General features: G+C 52.5%; 1 protein-coding gene across 1 annotated transcript in view; it reads right to left on the bottom strand.

The window, feature by feature from the left end:
• Positions 1-621: 621 nt before the first annotated feature.
• NSG2 (neuronal vesicle trafficking associated 2) overlaps positions 622-20,464 on the bottom strand; it is a 31,946-nt gene continuing 12,103 nt past the window's right edge. The window contains exons 4-5 of the mRNA XM_054568604.1: positions 1,223-1,333; positions 622-850 (exon numbers count right to left, since the gene is read on the bottom strand). Of these exons, the coding sequence (XP_054424579.1) occupies positions 659-850; positions 1,223-1,333 (303 nt within the window). The 3' untranslated portion in view covers positions 622-658. The remainder of the gene's footprint in view (positions 851-1,222; positions 1,334-20,464) is intronic.

Raw genomic sequence — 20,464 nt, 5'->3', positions numbered from 1 at the left:
GCTGACGCCACGCTCATGCCCCGGCAGCCCCTTCGTACACATTTGTGCTCACCTCGCCAACGGCCCCCAGCTGGGGGCTGTGCGCTCGGACTTGCCCGCTCCCTGAGCTCACTAACGTCAAAACCCGTCCTTCTCTCCGACTCAGCCTCTCCTGCCTTCCCGGTCCCTGTCCTGCAGGCCAGCGGCCACCCAAGCTCCCCGCCTGCACCGCCAAGTGTTCCGCGCCCTCGGGGCCCGCACAGGAGCTCCGGATTCTCAGCTAAGCAGCCCGGAGGGTCTTTCCTGCCCTTCAATGTCTTCCACGTGCAGCCAGTTTAAATCCTTTTTTTGGTCGTGTTCTCTGCTTCTTTCCTGTCCTGTTTTTAATTTTTCCTAACAAATAATAAGCAGTGGCTTTGAAAATATCTTACATGGGAACAGTCAACACGAAACATGCCTTTGTACAGGAGCCTGACTCGGGGACGGATCAACAATACCAAAGACGAAAAGAAATACTGATTTGGACAACTCCAGTGCTCAATAGTTCAGATGAGTCCCCCCAACTCCTCCCGGCCCCCCACCCCCCACCTCCCAGGAGTACAGTGTTGTCTTGTAACTGGAGCTTGGCTTAGCCAACGGAGGCTCCCCCTCCGCCCCCCACTCTGGCTGCCGTGGGCCTCTAATGGCCCTGGGCCTTGGGAGGTTTGGGCTCATGGATGACAGCGGCTGCCGACAGCCACGGCCCAATGGCCCGGGCAGTGCTCTGCTTGGCCACGCTGTAGTGGCTGATGACCGTGTAGAAGCGGCTCCTGGAGCTGGGGTCCTGGGATGAGTAGTAGGCGTCCAGGGAGGCCGGGATGCAGCGCTTGTGCTGGGGACGAGAGAGACAGAGTCAGGGGAAGCTCACAGACAGACGGCTTCCAGCCCACCCTGCAACACAGCCACCCCACCTGGGGACCACAGCCAGAGAGCAGGCGACAGCACCCGGCCTGGGCTCCCCAGCATCAACACTGTCACCGCCACCAGCTTCGATGGGAAGAGGGGGGATCGATGCCTTCTCCTCACTGGCATCCAGATTCTGCATATGGCAGCCTCCCTGCAGACTCTCTGAGACGCGGCGTGTGTCTGGCCAGAAGTTTTCGACCTTGTGTGAAGGGCTGGGTCTCCAGTAGGGAGGAGAGCCCCTCCGCAGCAGTAGCCTGATGTTGGGGGGACCGCACATCACCTGCCCCAAGGCCCTTACCTTATAGACAAAGCCCTCAGGGCAGCTGTGGTCGTAGGTGAAGGCTTTGTAAACCACCAGGAACACGATGCAGGCGAGGAACGCGAGGGCCAGGCTGACGAGGATGGTGACCTGGATGGAGACACAACCGACAGTCACCCAGCCTCGGCTTCTGGCCTCGGTCCCCACGCACAGCCTGCGCGTCCTGGAGCTGGCAGGGGTGCGGGGGACCCAAGGACAGGCTCTGTGTCCGCTCTGTCACTGACTTGCAGCATGACCTTGTGCAAACCACCCTCCGGCGAGGACAGAGAGACACATCCTCTACAGCCCAACTTCTGAAACTCCTAGGCTCTCTGGACGTCTTTCACCACCTCCCTCTGGGAGGGCGCCTCACGCACACACCGGGGGCCGCCCCATGGCATCCTCCACAACAGGCCGCTCTGGGGCCCCCACGGGCTGGTCCTGCCATGGCCATGAATCACCTGAGCTCTTGTGACCCCTTCACCCCTCCTCTCAGTCTGTAGACTGCGAGCTTCTCGAGGGCAGGGAGCGTGCCTAGGGGCCTCCTGCTCAGCTTGTGCCTTGGGCCTGCCATGGAGGGCGCCTCAGTCAGCTCCAGAGGACTCTGTCCTTGGCTCCGGCCCAGCCCAGAGCCGGGCCCCAGAGCACAGCCCGGCACTCGCTCTGCCCAGAGGCTGTCCATTCGCGTCCCGGCCTCCACCAGGGGCATGCGCCGTCTCCCTCCCTCCCTCCCTCCTTCCCTCCCTCCCAGCCCAGCATCTGGATGCAGCCCACATCCCCGTCTCCATGGAGACGTCAGCCCTGCAGCCCACGTAGTGCATTCCATTAAGCTACTTTCATTCCTCAATCCCCTTTCTTGGCAGAGGAGTTGATTAAAAAAAAAAAAAGAAAAGAAAGAAAAGAAAGAAAAGAAAGGGAAATCGGGTCAGAAAAATTGGTTTGGAAAATTAGAAATCATCTTCCCCTACTTCCAGTGTGTGGCTCTGGGATATGGGCCAGTGCAGGTGCCTGAGCCCCAGGAGCTGCTCCACGTTGTCCCATAACTCCTGCCCCGGTGACGAATCACACCGGCCGGCGCACGTGGCAGGGTCCTCTGTCCCCTGCACACCAGCCCGCTCTCAGTGTGTTGCCTCTGTCCAGCAGGCAGAAGGGTCTCTACCCAGCCTTCCTCCTCTGCCTCTTCCCGCCCTATTTGCAGACATACACACACTCCCTGCCCCCACCCTCCCAGGAGGAGTCTTGGAGGAGTTTTCACAGAAAACAAGTAACAGAGGGGCCCGAGGCAGCGACCCTTGGGAAGGCGGCCACTGGCTGGCGTCTGGACACTGGGCTGTCCGGAGGTCCCACCGTCCCCAGGACGAGTGCACGTGGCTCGCTCCGCCCAACACGGCACCAACAACATGGGTGACGCTGACAGCTGCCCTCCTTCTGGGAGCCGGGCCCTTGGGTACAAAGCCTGGCGCTAGACAGAGGTGCCCCTGTGAAGAGCCCCCAGTAAAAGCCCTGGGCCCCGAGTCTCTCCTGAGCTCCCCCATTTTCTCCTTCTGTAAAAGGGGAGCAGTGCAGAAAGGCGACCCGAGGTCCAGCAGGTCCCCTGCCTGGCTTCGGTCTGAAACAGGCACGTCAGTAAGCGAGCAGGTCAGGGCCATTCCGGCCATGATGTCATGTCTTGGGTAGAAATGCTGGCTCTCAAACGGCAGGACAGGTCTGGAGAGTGGGCGTCTGCTTTGTGTCTGCCCCTGCTCGGTGGAGTTCCTCCGTGGGGCTCAGCTCCTGGAGAGGGAGGTAGCTTGGCTCGGGGGCCATGCTCCCATATCCAAGACGATGTCATTGGAAAACTTTAAAGTGGACAGGAAGGATTATTAAGTGTGACGTGGTTGTTTGAACTTCCTTATTAATAATTTTTAAACCAGCCCTATAAAGGTTGGTCTTACTATCCCTCTCGTTTTATGAATGAAGAACCTAAAACCTGAGGAAGCCACTTGCCTGAGGAAGCTCAAAGGACGGGGGCTGGAGAAGCAGGGTTTGGACTCAGGTGGATCCCGAAGGTCGTGCGCGCTGCCACTCGCTCTCTGTCCCAGGGGCGCTGCCGCCGGGGCGCCCTGACGGAGGCACAGCCTCCCCCGGCCCCGGACCGAGAGCTTGCCTTATCAGGCTGCTGGTCCGGCTCCCTGGGGAAGCCCCCCGCCCCGCAAACCCATTACAGAGCCCGTTCTCTGGGGCCCCAGCGAATCCAGCTAAGTAAATTGCCTTTTGAAAGAAAAAGGAAAAGGAAACAGCTGTGGTCTCCGACTTTCTAGGAGCAATAATTCAAGAGTCTCTTGCAGAACCCACAGGAGCAACTCCCCCCGGAAGGAAGAGTGGGAGTGAGAACCCCGCCAGAGCCGGAACGCGTTAGTGCTCATGGAGCCCTTAAAAGAGGAGAAACGCAATTTACGTGGGAGCATTTCAGAGCGTAACTCATTCCCCAGTTTAATTTGCTATTGGCATAGTCATTAAAAAGAAGAAATGAGGGTCCAGGGGCCCAGCTTATGAAAGAGATAAATCTCTGGCCCCTGCTGCATTTTCCATTTTGAAAGTTCACGCCATCGGTCAACTTGAACCCGAGGCCATTAAGGCCTTTGACAGCGAGCCTCTTACAGGATGGAGAAGTTGAGGCCTTACTTCACAAGGTTGTGTCTTTAGAAGCTGATAAACGAAAGTCAAATGCAGAATGGAGATCAGAACACGTGCACCTAGACCTGAAGAGCCTGTCAGGAGGGAAGGAGCCAGCCTTTTCTAGTCACCTCCTACGTGCAAGCACCGAGCAGACAGGTGACGACGGTGAGGAAGCCCAGGTGGGAGGAAGGGGGCGTGCTGGGCACCGCGGGGACTGGAGCGGACGTGCCCCCTGCGCCCCAGGCCATTGTGGTCCAGGATGGGGAGGCGGCCCACATCGTGGCTGATCTGCTTTTTCAGGAAAAGACCAAGACCCTAAACTATAAGGGCAACTTCCCAATTTTAAACAGGGGGCAGCAGACACAAATCTATATTTTCATTTTAAACCTGTCAACAGCCTTGTAAAGTCGAAATTTTTAATCCTAACGTGTATAGGAAACAAGGTTTCAGAAAGCGGTTGGTGGCGATTCAGACGGCAGGACCGGCCAAAACCAGGCCTTGACCCCCATCTGTCCCAGAAGGGAGGCGGTGAGGCCCAAGGCGAGTCAGGGAGCAGGACTGGCCTGGGGCTGATTGGACAGTGGGCTCCCAGGCAGTGCCGTGGGCACCTGTGGCCATTTATGGAGCATTTCCTGCAAGTGAGGGAGCAGCTGTCCGTATGGGCGTTACTGGGCACAAGCAGCAACTGTGCGATGAAGCTACGCCCTCCCTGTCTAACTAACTATGGGGGCTCCCCGGAGCCGCTCAGCCAGGACGGGTGGAGCCTCTTCTTCCAAACATTTGCTCAACACACTTGGGTCTTCCTCCCGTCCGGGCTGCGGGGCAAGGAGAGGCCCGGAGCGTCCACTGCGACCCTGCCAGTCACCAGCACTTTGTAAAAAATGGTCCAGACGGGAAGGCCCTCACAAAGTGGACCTCGATAAACCCCAATGTCACCTGGCCCTGCGGTTCCCACTGGGAGTGACTGTGGCTGCGAATCCATCCTGACGTGCAGGCAGGTGGGCTGGGAGCAGATAGGTCGTGAAGTTCACGTACGTATTCATTTACTGTTTAAAAAACGGGAGTCTGCCAAGGGGTCAGGAACGGGCAGCGCAGCGGTTCGGTTTGGGCTGTTCAGAGACTGGGGTGCCGGGGCTTTAAAGGGTTCCAGTGGGGGGCGGGGGGCAGAGCCGGGCTCTGTGGCCAGACCGGCTGTGTGACCTGTGCAAGCGGCACCGCTTCTCTGCGCCGCAGCGTCCTGATCTGCGAAGGGGTCAGTCCGAGCACCCCCGCACCAGGCAGGCGCGCTGCAGGGAGGACTCCCACAGACTGGCTGGGAAGCTGCCGGCGACGCTGGATTTCATTGCCGTCGTTATTGGTGAAATCCATCCCCTAAGCAGCTGCCTGTAGAGCCAATTGCTTGACTTCCTGTCACTAAAATAGCAGGCTGCCGGCTGGACCTCCTAATTGCACCAAAATGGTCTGTTGAGTCACTGCCTTACCGCACCTTCCCGGGGTTTTGTTGGAGCGGGAGTCGGGCCCCAGCCCCTCGCCCCCTCTCCCTGGCTCCTCAGAATGGAAGTGCCTGTCCCTTGTAACAGCTCTGACTCAACAAGGGCGAGCAAGTCGCCCAGCGGACACAAGGAGCCGCACACACAGCCGGCCTGCCGGTCCCCAGAGACCTCTGCCCAGAGCACCAGGGCCAGGGCTTGGAACCCGATGACGTCCCCTTCCTGCCACCAAGTTCCCGCAGCGGCTGCCACCGGGCCCGGTCTGTGTGCTTATTCAATCATGCCCTCTAGCCCTGCCCTCCCAGCGCCAGGCAGGTGGGCTGCGCTGGGCCTCAGGGCTCAGAGGGAGGGGCCGGTGTCCTTGCCTGAGGAGAAGCTGCTCTTTGCCAGGTGGGGGACGAGGTTCCAGTCAGAGCCTCTCCCTGGACACAGAAAATGAAACAGAGAGTGTGGAATGTTCTCGGCTCCAGGCTGAGAAAGCGGGCTTGGCGCCTGCCTGGGCGAGACCTGGGTTGGACTGAGGTTTTTGTTCCCTGGGGGCCCCGCCTGGAGGACCCCCGGGCTTGGCTGCGGACAGGGCTCGATCAGTCCGTGCCAGGTCAGTAAGCGCCACCTAACGAGCTTCCTTCCCCTCATTTTTATTACACCCTCTCTCTTTTTCCAGAAATGACGGAAGGCCACGTGCAGGCTCCACAGTTTCGCCGCCGCTGACCCCCACGGGGAGCTCGCGGTGTGCCCGGTGCTGCCACGAGCATGTGACGGGGTCTCTCTGTTGTGTCTTCACAACCACCCTCCATGGCAGGTGTTGCTATTATGTCCCCACTGTGCAGATGAGGGAAATGGTACCAAATAAAGGGAAGGACTGAGGGTGGCCGTAAATTGGAGGCAGGACTTGTAACAGCGCCCATACTTGCAGCAGCGGGGGCAATAAGTTGGCTCCAGGTTTTCTAGACACCCAACCAAAGAAAGGAAGTGGATCCGTTAAAACATTCAAAGTCTACCAGGGGTGTCCAACCCGCAGCCCAGGATGGCGGTGAATGCGGCCCAACACAAAGTCGTAAATTTACCTGCAACATTAGAGACTTTTTTGTGATGACGTGTCGCAATGTATTTAATGTATGGCCCAAGACAACTCTTCTTCTTCCAGTGTGGCCCAGAGATGCCAAAAAGTTGGATGCCCCTGATAGAAGATAAGAAACTGCTTGGCAGAGAAACACTTGACTCCTTTCTAATTCGTGTGGCTGCGGGCGAGTCACCCCTGTCTCGCCCTCTGATTTCTCCTCGGTACTATGAGAATGACGGCGACAACGTCCACATCATCGGGCAGTTATGATGGTCAAAGGAGTGGCTAAAAGCAGCGAGCTCAGTGCCTGGACCCCAGGAGATGCCCCACCCACACCCACTCTCCCGTCTTATTTATGGCCTTTCCCCTCCACTTCGGGCAGAGGCATCTGGGCTCACGGGTGTTCAACTGTAAACGCGTTAGTGAGGCTGCCCGGCCAGCTCACTGTTGCTTGAAAAGAAGGAAGAGGCCATGCTGGGGGCTCTTCAAACACATGCCTCCGAATTGCACACGCAGGCGGCTGAATGGCTTGGTGGCTCCTGACCTGGGCCCCGCTGCAACCCCGCATTAACACGAAAGGCGCCTCCCACTTCCCGTTGTGCTGCCCTGCCCTGGGAGGCCTGGGACGGCACGCTTTCCCTTCATCCCCTGCAGCCGAGAAGCACAATTGATTTTCCTGACCTCATTTTCATGTTTCAAAGAACTGCTTCCCCAGGGCTCCTCGGAGAACTGGAATGGAGGAAATCTCATTCATATTTTACCATGTAACCCAAAGACTAACTGTGTCCCTGACAACAGACACTGGCGGAACACCTAGTCCACGCGGCCCAGGGCCCGGCACATTGGTGGCAGAGATGACTGATAAGCAGCCTGTGCTCCCAGGAGAGGCCTCTGAAGGCAAAGCGAGAGGTGCTGGGACAGAGGCAGCACCGGGGAAGGGGACGCCTAAGCCAGGAGCGGGAAGCGTGGGGGGGCGACGGTGACCCAGGCAAAGACAACAGCCTGTGCGAAGGCTCCAGCCTGTGTGAAGGCACAGAGGTGCGGGTGCTATGTGATGTGAAAGAGGAAGCTTGAAAGGGAAACAGAGGCAGGCTCCAGAAGGAGCAAGGGTATGAGACAGAATCTAACAGGAGTACTGGTGGGCTAACAGGTAAATACCACGTATTTGATGTTCACTGACATGGTTCCATTTGAGTTTTAAAGATCACTCTGGTGCCCTGCTTGGTTGGAGCATTGTCCTGTACACCAAAGGTCACGGGTTCAGTCCCTGGTCAGGGCACAGGCCCAGGTTGAGGGTTTGAACCCTGGTGAGGGCGCATATGGGAGGCAGTGAATAGATGTTTCTCTCTCACATTGATGTGTCTGTATCTCTCTCTCTCTCTTCCCCCGCTCTCTAAAAATCAATAAAAAAACATATCTCTGGTTGAGGATTTGCAAAAGATTTTTGAAGTACTTTGGCAGTTTGGGTGGAAGTGGAATTGGAGGGGGTGAAACGGGGACGTGGGAAGACGAGGCAAGGGCCCTGCCAGCCCCCCGGGCCTGAGCATTCACTTCAGGGCCATCCTCTTCCCAGCCCAGGGCTGGGCCAGGCATTTGGGGAGACACCAAAACAAGGCCATACACGTGGGTTTACTGGGTACCAGCTGCGTTCTAGTGCTTTATATATGATACCTCATCTAAGCATCACAAACCAAAATTAGTATCTTCATCCAATACATTAAAAACCAATAACTCGGGGAGGCAAAGAGAAGGGAGTCGCAGAGGTGAGCAAGGTGGTCTGATGGCCTCTGCCCCGCAGACCAGTGTAGAAATAGCAGCGGCTCCAATGCAAACAGGAGAGAATCTGTTGCATCCGTGTGTGCAACCTGGAGTGGAGTGTTGTACTGGAGAGCCAATCATGACTGATTTAAGCCCACAGGGTAACTGTAAATACAGAGCCCTGAGCTCTATTAATATTTCATGATTGCTGCTGCGGCTTTAGGCTCAAATTCACATAAATGAAGGCTTCAGCTGCATGCCAACACTCAGGAACACTGGATGGCGGCCACATCTGGCTCTCCACGAACTGCCCACACCTCCGACCGCCCAGCCTGGGACTCAGTGGCCACTCTGCAAAGATTTATTGACTGATTGGGGCCACTTTGAGAAATGTCTATGGAGGAGGGACAGTTCAGAGGATGACAGTGGGTTTGTTTCAAAATGTCAACTTGGAAAGCTTTGAGGGGCAGCTGGTTACAAATGGAATTTATTTGTCTATCAATTCTTCACATATTTACTGAAAACTGCCTACACCCTTCCAACCATCACTAAGCCAGATGATTTTAGGAATTAATTCTTTAACAAAAAAAAAAACTTGAAGAAACAGATTATTTCTACTCTTTCACATTTTTCTAGCGCATTTAGAAGGAAGAGGTATGTACGTTCTCTTTACAAAGGCAGCATAAATCTAATACCATATCTGAAATAGACAGCACAAAAAAGAAAACTTGACACAACCTCAAAATCTTAATAAAGCAAACATGTGAAGAATGTATTAGCAAACAGAATTAAGTGCTATGCCATGACCAAAGGAGAACATGTAAGAATGGCTCAATATTTAAAAATCCATCAGTATAATTTACCATAATACAAGGACAAACAAGCCAAACCATATGATCATCTTCTTAAATGCATTGGGGAAAAAAAAGTTCATCAAAATGTAAATGGTAAAACACTAGAAACAGTAGAGCTGAGAGTACTGACCAATGCAATGGGAGACGAAAATGGCATTAGGAGTCTTTAACATTTGAAAAGAGGAAATAACATAAGAAAACCAAATACCAGAAAAGGGAAGAAATACTAGCATTTTGGACACATGATACAATTATATATATAGAAAATCCAAAGAATCAAAAAATTTTCTTCTCTTTTTTAATTTTTTTCTTTCTTTTTTAAAAGAATCAAATTTTTAAGCAAATGATTAGGAACAATAAGAAAAGTTGGTAACTGGTGGCAAATGTACAAGATTCAAAAGCATTTTTATTAAGTATAAATAACAACCAGTTTAAAAATACAGTAGGAGAAGAGGTCCCCTTTATAATATCAACAAAAAAATAGGTAAAATACTCTGAAATAAATTCAATGAGAACTACAAAGATAATTTTAAAGCCCAACGGGAGACCTTAAAAGACTTCAACAAATGCAAAGTTAAATCTTCTTTCTAGATAGGCTCAAAATTTTAAAGATTTAGCCTCTCCTCAAATTAATCTATAAATTTATGGAACCCAAATTAAAAAATCATTAACATGGTTTTTGGAACCTAAACAACATATTAATATTTATATGGAGAAACAAACACATAAGAATGGGTGAGGAGTTTCTGAAAAGTAAAAGGAATGAGGGAAGAAGAGTTTATACAGATTTTAAGACGCATTGTAAAACCATGTAATTGAGAAAATGTGGTGCTGTGTCAATTTCCAACACCAAATGATTGTCAGGCCAGTAGAAGAAAAGAAAATACAGAAGTAAACTGAAATGCATGTAGGATGCGGTCAAGTCAGGTAGGATTAGCTCATGATTATAGAGCACGTGGCACCTGGCCATTCACAAAGAAATAAAGTTGGGTTCCCAGCTTGCTCTTTACAAATTCCAGATGGATCCAAATTTTAACATAAAACATAAAATCATTAAAGCACCAGAAGAAAACATGAGTTTAAGGTGGAAGAGGTCTTGATTTTTATTGAGTTGAGGGTATCCATATTTGCCTTTACACCTCTTGGAGTTGGTGAGTAAAGGAAAAGTAAGAAACCCCACAGGCTTAGAAAAGAAGTTACAGCATAAACAAAACCCAAGGCAAAGGACAACTGAGAAAATACAAATAGGTGAGAATGCCTAAGTTCCTAGCTTTGGGGAGAGGCCGCGTAAATCAGTAGGGAGGATTAACAAGTGGTCCAGTGAAACAGACTGTCTTCCAGGAAAGAAGCCAAGGTCAAGAGTCAATTAGTACACAGGAGGAGGCTCGATCTCACCAATAATGAAAGACAGACAAATTTAGACAAGGCTGAGATGCCATTTTCTATCTATCAGATTGGTAAAACTTTACAGGATTGTTAAAATGAACAATGTGGGGAAGAACACATTTGTAGGCGTGGTGGAGGAAGGGTTGGCAGGACAATTTTGTAAGGTAATGTGGAAAAATCTATTAAAATTGAAGACTCACATACCCTCTGGCAAGCTTTTAAGAGGAAGGTTCCCATACCCTCCAAACATACTTGTAAAATATATGAAAGACGGGCGCGTGCGCGCGTGTGTGTGTGTGAGAGAGAGATACACACACACACACACACACACATGCACTAGGAAGCCAGGAAGTGCATTGCAGCAAAAGGCTGAACGCCAGAACAACAATAGGGCACTGATTGGGAAAGATGAGGAGAATCCTCAGTGTACAGTCATTACCAAGAACAAAACAGGACCTCACTGTGCTGATGCAGAAAGGGTTTCTGAGATACATTATTAAGAGAGAAAGGCAAGGTACAGAAAAAGGTGTATAAAATGGTCCTGTTTGAGAAAATGAAAAAGGATATCAAATGTATATGTGCATGTGTGAGTACATATAGGCTGACGTGTGGAAATGCCTCCAGCTGAGAACGCGAGGAGCTCCCCTGACCTGGCCCACAGAGCACTCTGTGGTGACGGACCGTCCCGTGAACCCTCGCTGTCCGACATGGCAGCCACCGGGCTTGTGTGGCTACTGAGCACTTGACATGTAGCTTGTGCGACTGAGGACTTAAATCTGACTTTTATTTCATTTTCATTAATTTAAGTGTATATAGCTACCTGTGGACAGCACATAGACAACGGCTATTTTGGATGAGAAGGTTTATTAAGAGAGATGAAAGGAGACTTACCTCCGCGGTATGCCTTTCTGCACAGTTGGAATTTTGCATGTGTAATTGCATGACTCTTCATTTATTGTAAAAGAAAACTTTCTGGCCCCCCAGGGTCGACAGCCATGGGGGTGTAGAACGAATCAGGAGGGGCAGAGTCGGCCCCCTGGAGCCCAGGCTCTCCTGGGGCCACGGAGGGTCGTGGGTAAGAAAGTAGATGCATGAAAGGGTCAAGCTGACAACCGCCCCCCTCCCCCTGCCGGTGACTAAGGCTCCAGAGGAGGAAACGGCCAGCTGTTAGGAGGTGCATCCTGCAGGTGACACCTCAGGGGCCTATGAGAGGAATAGGTGCACTAGACGACCGGCAGAGAAGCACTCAGGGCAGAGGGAGCAGCTAAGCGGAGAGTGGAGGCAAGACGGGGCAGTGTGTCCAGGATTCCAAGCGTGATTCAGGTTGGCAGGAAGGATGTAAAGGCAGGAAGGCGAGGAAGTTGAAGAGATGAGCAAGAGGCAGGTTCTGAGGGCCAGGTTCAGTGGACCAAAGAGTTCAGATTCCACCCTGAAGGTGGGGAAGCCCCAGAATGGTTGCAAGCAGGAGAGAGGAGTGATCACACGTGACTTGGAGAGGAGACACACATTGGCTATGACTTGGAATGTCAAAATCAAAGAAGCTGGAAATGAGGGTACAGTGAAAATAAACACAAGACTCGTCTTGATTCTCTGTAGAAAAATCACAATAAAGCTATTTATGGACCTAAGGCTGCATTCTGTACATTTTACTTTGCCCGTGAAACAATCACATTTGGTCTGTAAGAGCTATGCAGCACCAAGAGAAAAGAAACTGCGAAGGAAGGTATCATTCCCACCTCCGGCAGCCATCTCGCTTTTTATTGAGCCCCCTGGGCCCTTGAGAAGTCTTTTGTCTTTACTTTTACTATTTTTCGAGGGCTTCCAACATCCAGGAGATGACTAGGAAAATAAACTGAGCACCACACAAACCTGACGTGTCTTGGTGGGTTGAGAGGGGTGTGATTTCTATTTTTAGACCAATAAACATGGCGGTGGATCCTAGACCGAGGTTTCTCAGCTTCCACCCTATTGACATTTAGGGCAGGATAACTCTTTGTTATGGGGGCCAGCCTGTCCCTTAGGAGGCTTAACAGCATTTCTGGCCTCTACTCATTAAGTGCCATTAAATGCCACACACACACACCCCAGTTCTGACAACCATAATGTCCCTGGGGAGCAAAATTGTCCCTGGTTGAGAATTGCTGTCGTAAAACATCGAAGACAGAAGAGCCCTTTGTGAGGGGCACCCCCAACATCCTCGTTTTACAAATGGGAACACTGAGTCCCAGAGACGAGAACAGAAACCAGGGTTTCTTACTCTGTTTAGTTCTGATGTTTTTAGAGATTAGAGATCCATTTCTTAGCCTCAGAGAAATGCAATAAAAGAAAAAAAGTTAAAAGGATTTTAACTTAGGCCCGTTTCATCTAGCTGAATATTCATTTATTCTCTCCCGGATACACATGACTCATGCTAAAATTTCTATTTACTAAGTTGGCTAGCTAGCCACAAATGCTATCAATAATAATAATAATAATAAAGATTATGAAAACATCCCCTAATTCAGCATTTTCCACTTTTTATTTGCCCACTGGGAAGAAGCTAAGGGGGCGATGCCTGGCAGGTGTAACCAGGGCCGCTGTGGGCCGGGCCCCCTGCAAGGCACATCCCAGACACAATCATTACAACAGCCTTCCAGTTTACAAAAGAGGGCACAGAGGACAATGGAAGTGAGGTGACGTGCCCAAGGTCACACAGCCCGTGCCTTCCAGGGCCAGCGTTTGAACCCAGGTCTCTCAGGCTGCAAGGTACAACTAAGCTCCGGCAGCGCAGACGTAGAATGAGTCCACGATTGTCTCCCAAGTGAGAGCTGAGTCCCCTCAGAGAACCAAATTGTCTCCGAATGGCTCAGATCACAGAGCTGAGGGCTTGTCAGCATCTCCAGGAGGAGGCTAGGTCTGCACGGCAGTTGCTATGACAACGCGTTTTCTTATAATTATAGAACACGGTGGTGACACCACGAGCTGCACATGCAGCCACTTGGTGAGGACCTGTCTTCCTCTGACAGTTCTAGGAGCTAAAACATAATACATTTTTTTAAAAAATCACATTTCATATAACTACGCATTGCAGCCATGGAGGCCCAGGAATGAGAACATCAGGAGACAACACCTCCCACCGCGAGAGGCGACTGCGGGGCAGGCCACGTGACACGCCACGAGGAGAACGGCGTTTCTCTCTTGGGAAATCTTTGCTTCTGTATTTTCTTTTGGCTCAATGCCTCTCAGGACTCAGCCAAAGTGTATTCAGAGAGAAGAAAGGAGAAAAGACAGCCAAAGGGAAATTAGCTTGATGGTTGTCAAATAGCAGGGCTGGGGCGGCAAAATTTTAGTATTCTAAAATTTTCAGTTAGTTTTTCTTTTGTCTTAATCTATTAAATTTATTGGGGTGACGTTGGTTAAGAGGATTGTTTAGTTTAATTGAGCCAGTTCCCCAAGTGAGCAGGGTTCCCTGATTTGGAAGTTGGTAGACCAAAGAGCACGCACAAACACACTCCTAATAAACACACAGGCACACACCCGCCTGGGTCAGGAAAGCCTGGCCCCTCCCCTCACCGACCCTGTGTTCCCGGGCACCTGCCTAACCTCTCTGAGCCTCAGCTCTCCCACCTGCGCACCAAAAGCCATGCCTTCTGCGTGAGTTATAGCAGAGATCAAATGGGAAATGACCTGCCAACTCCCTGGCACATAATAGCAGCTCAATAAAATGGCAACTATTGTTATTAATTAATTACAAATAATACTTTTTAAACTATCATTTTACTTGCTGTGAGCTTCCTCCTTTGATCACCCCACCACGGGGCTGTGACAACTGAATGACGCCCTGCCTTTGGTGCCACCTCCCACAGTCCTGCCAGGAGCAGGGGAGTTCCGGGGACACCAGGGTGCCACCTCAGAGCGGGGACAGGGGCAGGAGTGGTGGGGCTCTTAGAGGAGAGACCGACCTGGGAAATCAAAAGCAGGTTTCTAGAGCAGGTAAGACCTGGGCTGGGTCGCAAGGCAGAAGACGTGGGATGGCCACAGAGGCAGAGGACAGTGCCAAGCAAAGCCCCGGGTCTGTGAAAAGCCAGGGTGGTTCGGCCGAACGCTGAGAGGCAAGCACAGGGCAAGGGCAGGATGTCGGTGCAGACACACCGGACCCAGCAGCAGGGACCGCCTTCAGGGGGGCCTGCAAGGCCATGCAAGGCCTCACACAGTTGCCTGTAGGAAGCAGGAGGCCATCAAAGATTTCTCCAGCAAGATCGACGGCCTGACATGCTCTGCTCATAATGGGGGGAAGGCGGTGGGTTGGCGATGGAGGATCAAAAGCTGGCTTGGTGGGCGGGGGAGAAAGGACGATGTGTTGGGCCAGGGCAGCGCCAGCTGAGACCTCCGAGGGCCCGCTGAGGCAGACCAGCCCCGGCGAACACAGTCCGTCGAGTCAGAGGACCCCGCACAGGAAACGAAGCTCACAGAATGACAGGAGGAAGCCCCACCTAGAAGCTACCATGGAACAGTGCTGATTTCTATTATCCCAGTCCTCATAGCAGGCCTGTAACACAGACACCGCTACCCCGAGTTACAGACCGGGGAAGGCAGCTTCCGAGAGGCGAGAGGACCGGCTTTGGTCCTTACAAATGTGCAGCATCAAATCCTGGCCACGTGTTTCTCTGTCCCCTGTGGCCTTCCTCACAGTAGGTGCTGGGGAATGGGCTCCTGGGGTCGACGCAGTGAAGGGGACATGATGTTCAGTGTTTGCCAATTGCTATGGTGCAAATGCTCCCACTGCAGCTGGTTACGGGCTTCCAACAGTTCAACAACAGGTGTGTAAACTTGCAATAACGGCTCCGGGGAGCGGGGGCGTCCACCAGCTCCAGCCCCTCCCCTGCAGGAGCCCCACGGGGAACAAGAATATACTCACTAAACTCTCCAAGGCTCCTTCTACACTAAAGTTACTCACAAGAGGACCTCTTTATTACAGCATTTATTTGCTCGTGTTTGAACCCATGAGCGTGAGAACCTGGCAGTGAAAGCAGCCAGTCACGTGGCTGTGGAGGGGTCACCGAATCACTCGCTCCCTCCTCCAAACCCTGAGCTCGTTCCTCCTGTCAGAGCACCTCAGTTTGTTTTTAAAAAAAAAGAAAAAAAAAGCTTTTCAATGATCAATAACAACATATTTCTTGAAGGTCACTCTAAGGGCACAGTTCCATCGGGCCAGGAGAAAGCACCCAGCCACACAGGCCAGCGCCTTCATTCAGATTTCCAATAAAACCCCAGCCGGGGAGGCCGTAACGAACCCCGGACACCACCGCAGCACCCCCCCAACCCGTGCCGCTCACACGCAGATGCTTCCCTGCAGGTAGTGACTCTGCCCCTCACCCAGTGGGCAGTGTTTTTAACGACTTACCTAAAATGCTCCTCCAAACACATTTTTTAAAAATAGGAGAACAATAAAAACCAAGACAGCCGATCATAAAGTAAAATTGCTTCTCTCCCTTTGCTGCTGTCAGCAAATATCAGAATCCTACCTTTGAGAGGCAGCCCCGGGCGCTCGGTGAAACAATGGTAGAAGCAAACGGTGACGCTGACACTGAAGGTGAGACCCCACCTCCCTAGGTCTCACCTCCCTAGGTCTCACCTCCCTAGGATGGCGGCACAGGGAAGAGGGCATTTATGGGGATGCGTCACAGGCAAGACCCAGAGAGAGGGCCCCGGTTTTAGATAAAGCTACTGAAATGAGCTTTATGGACTGAGAACAAATGATGGGTCCCCATGTGACCCTGATCTCCAGGGGTCAGAGGCTGAGGACGGGGTGGGGGTACGTGGCTGCAAATGCAGGAGCAGCCATCAGGCCCCATGTGACCTTCAGAGCCCTGAGGAGGCACCAAACCCAGCTGAGGGGACCAGGGGAGGCACCCCAGAGGAGGTGACCTCGGAGGGAAGGTACAGCCGCGAAGGCAGCCAGGACATTCCCGTCTAACCCGCACATTCGCGAACTCCTTGACAGCAAGGATTTTGTCTTATGCATCTTTGTTCCTCCCAGCCTGGAGCAAACACTGATAAAGATGAGGGAGAAATGGAAGCAAAAACAGGAAGGGCAGAAAGAAGGCAGCAGGCACAGCTTGGCAAGGACATGGCAGGGGAACGTCGAGGTGTGGCAGAGAGAGGGGGAAATAGAGGCACAGAGCTGGATTCTTGTTTTGTCCTGACAGGTCCTGGCTCAGTGGCTTTTGGAGTCACTTCGCTTCTCTGAGCACCAGTTTCGTCCTCTGTAAAAAGGGGGTAGTAATAGTGACAAGAGTACCAAGTTCACAAGGCTGTTGTTAGGCTGAAAAGTGTCCATAAAAACATTTTTAGGGTTATTCATGTTATAGCTGGTGCGTGGAGAAATAGCCTACGAAAAAATATTGCCACTCCCCAGGAGCCCGTGGAGCAATTGGCACCACAGGAATGGCGCCCGTGGCCACCGTGGAGACCCAGAGGCTGCCGTGACTCTGACGTCAAACTAGCTACCCTTTGAACAATTCCTCCAGGTTTTCCCAGCCACATTCCTGGGGAAAAGCCAGGGAAGGGAGGTCCAGGTCTGTTTCAGCCAACAAAATTCGGCTAATTAGGCAGAAAGCTAAGAAGCCAGGAGGGAAAAAGGGATCCAAACAGGAAAGAAATATAATGGTCACTCGGTAAGATCTAGAGTGTGCCAAGGACTTAGACTGCTTATGTCAAGATTGTGCCCTGGCTTTTTGATGAGGAATCAGGAGCTCAGGGAGGTGAAGGAACTTTCCCAAGACTATGAAGCTAAGAGGATATGATCTGAGTTGCCCGGGTGATCCTCGCCCCAAAGCCCGGGAGATCCCCAGAAGCCCTCTCATCAGCTTAACACAAGCGGCTTCCAAATGCAACACTCAGCTTCTTGTCATGCCAGCCCAGGGACACCCAGGCCCGAGAGCATGCCCAGATGCGCCAGCAGCCTACATGCCACAAGCGCCTTCCAAGTTCCAACACCTTCTGTAACACCAGCATCAGCCCCTCCCACAGCACTGGCCCAGCCCACAGCATCAGCCCCTCCCACAGCACCAGCCCCTCCCACAACATCAGCCCCTCCCACAGCACTGGCCCAGCCCACAGCATCAGCCCCTCCCACAGCAAAATCAGCTGTAGAAGAACCAGGCTCCCATGAGTAAGAAAGAAGGAGGGGCTTCTCTTTGCATGCCCCCCTCTTGTCAAATAAGACTGATGAACAATATGTCAGGTCTGTGGTCCTTTGCAAGAGCCTTCTGGTTTTAGAAAAGACAAATATTCCAGGCGATTCTTCCAGCCAGTCTTCCTCAGATCGCCCCTCCCTGCCCTGTTCTCTCTCATTCTCTCTCACAGCATAATTGCGCTGAGCTGCTCTCTCCAGGTCAATTCTGGAATGTGAAGTCATAAGCCCTTCCACCTCTGCAAAGGTATTAAGGTATTAAAATGAGGGATGGAGGTATCTGTGCTGTCCCCATGGTTACCCCTGCGTGAGTACCACACTGGGGGCGTGGCCCAGCCCGGTTTACCCGCACCTGCTCTCTGAGCCTAGCAGAATGCCGATCTCCAGCCGGGGGGTCTCCAGCCCCAGCCTCCATCCTGAGCTCTGGGCCAGCCACTCCCAAGGGGCGTCAGACCACCCCTGCAACCACCGCCTGCACCAGGCACCTCACGTCAGTGCGCCCCCACCCCACTGCCTCCCACTTCAGTATGGCATTTCCTGGACCATCAGCCACGCCAAATGCCGGGAAGCCCTCGAGCCCCCTCTTTCTTTCCCAGCCAGGAAGAAGTCCTGTCAATTCCACCTCCGTATCAGCCCCGCTGCAGCTGACAGCTCCGGCCTCAGACTCTTATCCTCGTGTCCCCTCGCCCCAGCGGACGCCTCCTCCGCAGGGCACAGGGCCCAGGGGGAGCTCTCTTTAGGAAAGCAAACCCGAGCTAACAAAGGTTCGCAGCTTTACATAAGCAAAGGAATCGCACCATTCCTCCCATTTCGTTCCAAGTGGCAGAGTGCTCCACCCGCATCTGACAGTCAGTGCCAACAAGCGGCTGTCCCCTCGCCCAGCCTTCTTCCTCCCTGACCCTCAGGTCTAATCGTGTCACACTGCATGGGAAGCTTCCGCAGGCCCTGGAGCCCGGCCTGGCCACGGCGTGGCTCTTAGCTGACTCGCCTCTATTCCCACCTGTAGCTACCAGCTGCAGGCAGCATGGCCGAGCAGGGGCTGGCCAGGCCTGGCTCCGAGCGCCGGCTCCGCCGCTGGCTAGCTGGGCGGCAGGTCACATCGCCGCTCTGAGCCATAGTTGCCCTTTAAGAACTGGGGGATTATGGGATTATATCAGTTTCTCAGAGGTTTCTGAGCGCTCAGTATGATAAAACAGCCACATCACCAAAAGTTGCCAAAGAGAAAACAAACAAAACCATGCTCCAGTGGGGACACAGCCACAGATGGCAATTTGATACATTTCTTTCCATATCCTCTCTCCTCTGTATACTTGTGGGGGGTTTTATAGTTCCAATCCTAAAAAACATCTAGTCATAACCTCTGCTTTATTCACACAATCTTCTCTGTAATGTATTTGCCCAAATTATTGCACATCTTCATAACCATCATTTTAAGTGACTGCAAAATAAGGAATAATTTCATCCAAAATTGGTAACACTATTTGGTAAAAGAGTACATTTTAAAAGTAGCTCTAATTTTGTTACTTTTGTTACTTTAACATTTTAAAAGTAACTAGAATTTTGTTGTTGTTGTTATTGAAACAGTACATGCTGGTATGAAATTTCGAAAGCACAGGAAAGTAAAAAGAAGATGGAAGTATCTCATAAGCCAGTAATTCATAGTAAACTAAGGAGTATCTGGGAAAAAAAAAAAGGAACCGTTTAACAGTTCTTAGGAACTGTTAAAATAGTCTACCCTCTGGATGTGGTCGTATTTATGGCATCACAAGAGGGCGGTTGATACTTTAGCATGGTTTCCAATACCTTGGTTTTATAACAACACTGCAGTCAACCTTCTCACACAAGCATCGGGGCATATTTCTGATGCCCTTCGCTGCCTGGCGCACGCGCACGACACACCAGGCCACCCAGCCCTCCCCACACAACGACCTGCCGGGGCTTGCATGCACTCACAGCCAGTTCAGGCCAAGCCCACGTTTGCTAGGCCCACACCGTGGGCCAGACACGGAAGTGACAGCAAAAAATAAGAGCCCTCCCTGCTCCCAAAGTGGGGTCCCTCCCCACTCTCCCTCCCGGGCTCAGACACCCAGCTGCTGCAACGCAGATTTAGCGCCCAGACAGGAAGAGGAACAGAGAGGTGTGTCTATCCGCGCGTGCACACCAGTTGCCAGTCTACCAGCCACGCGCTGTTTTCGCCCTCAAAGCCCCCAGTCACCGTTGACACAACACAGTGACTATTAGCTGTGTGCTTCTCGTGTGCAGAGCCCAGCCCCGTGCTTGTGTTCTGTACGCCGTCCTTGCAGCCGTCCTCGCCTGATCTCCACGCATGAACGAGGCTTGTTGCCCCGTGGCCCCACGGCCGGCGTGAGGTGGGGACGGCACACACCCAGCCGGCCTGCTCCGGTCCGTCCCTTGCTCTGCCACCTCCGCTGCCGGCTTCACCCCTTAAGTACCTCGGAGGTCTGCCCGCGTCTCTATCTGCTCGCTGTCCTTGTTGGAGCCGCTGTTGATTTTCACTTGGACAACTAACTGCTCTGGCCTATCGTCTCCCCGCATTCCTTCTTGTCCTCTACAGTCCACCAGCCACGTAGAAGCCAGCGCTGCGGTCAAAACCCATATTCAGTCGTGCCCCTTCCAGAGGCTTCTAGCGTAACACCCAAGCTCCTCCATGCAGTGTGCGAGGCCTGGGGCCATCTGTCCTCTGCCCGCTTCTCCTGCCTCACCTCCACCTGCTCCTGCGCCGCTATAGCCCAGCCTCACGGCCCCTGTTGGGGCCAGACTCCCACCAGCCGCAGGGCCTTTGCACAGCTCCACTCTCCTCAGCCACCTAAGGTCCTAAGGGACCTCCCCAGGAAACTC

The sequence above is a fragment of the Pteronotus mesoamericanus genome, unplaced genomic scaffold (genome assembly GCF_021234165.1).
Source record: "Pteronotus mesoamericanus isolate MK-2021 breed Mesoamerican mustached bat unplaced genomic scaffold, CSHL_Meso_final contig_1, whole genome shotgun sequence".
Classification (NCBI taxonomy): domain Eukaryota; kingdom Metazoa; phylum Chordata; class Mammalia; order Chiroptera; family Mormoopidae; genus Pteronotus; species Pteronotus mesoamericanus.
Note: the sequence above shows the minus strand (reverse complement) of the source record. Positions and strands in the feature narration are given on the sequence as shown.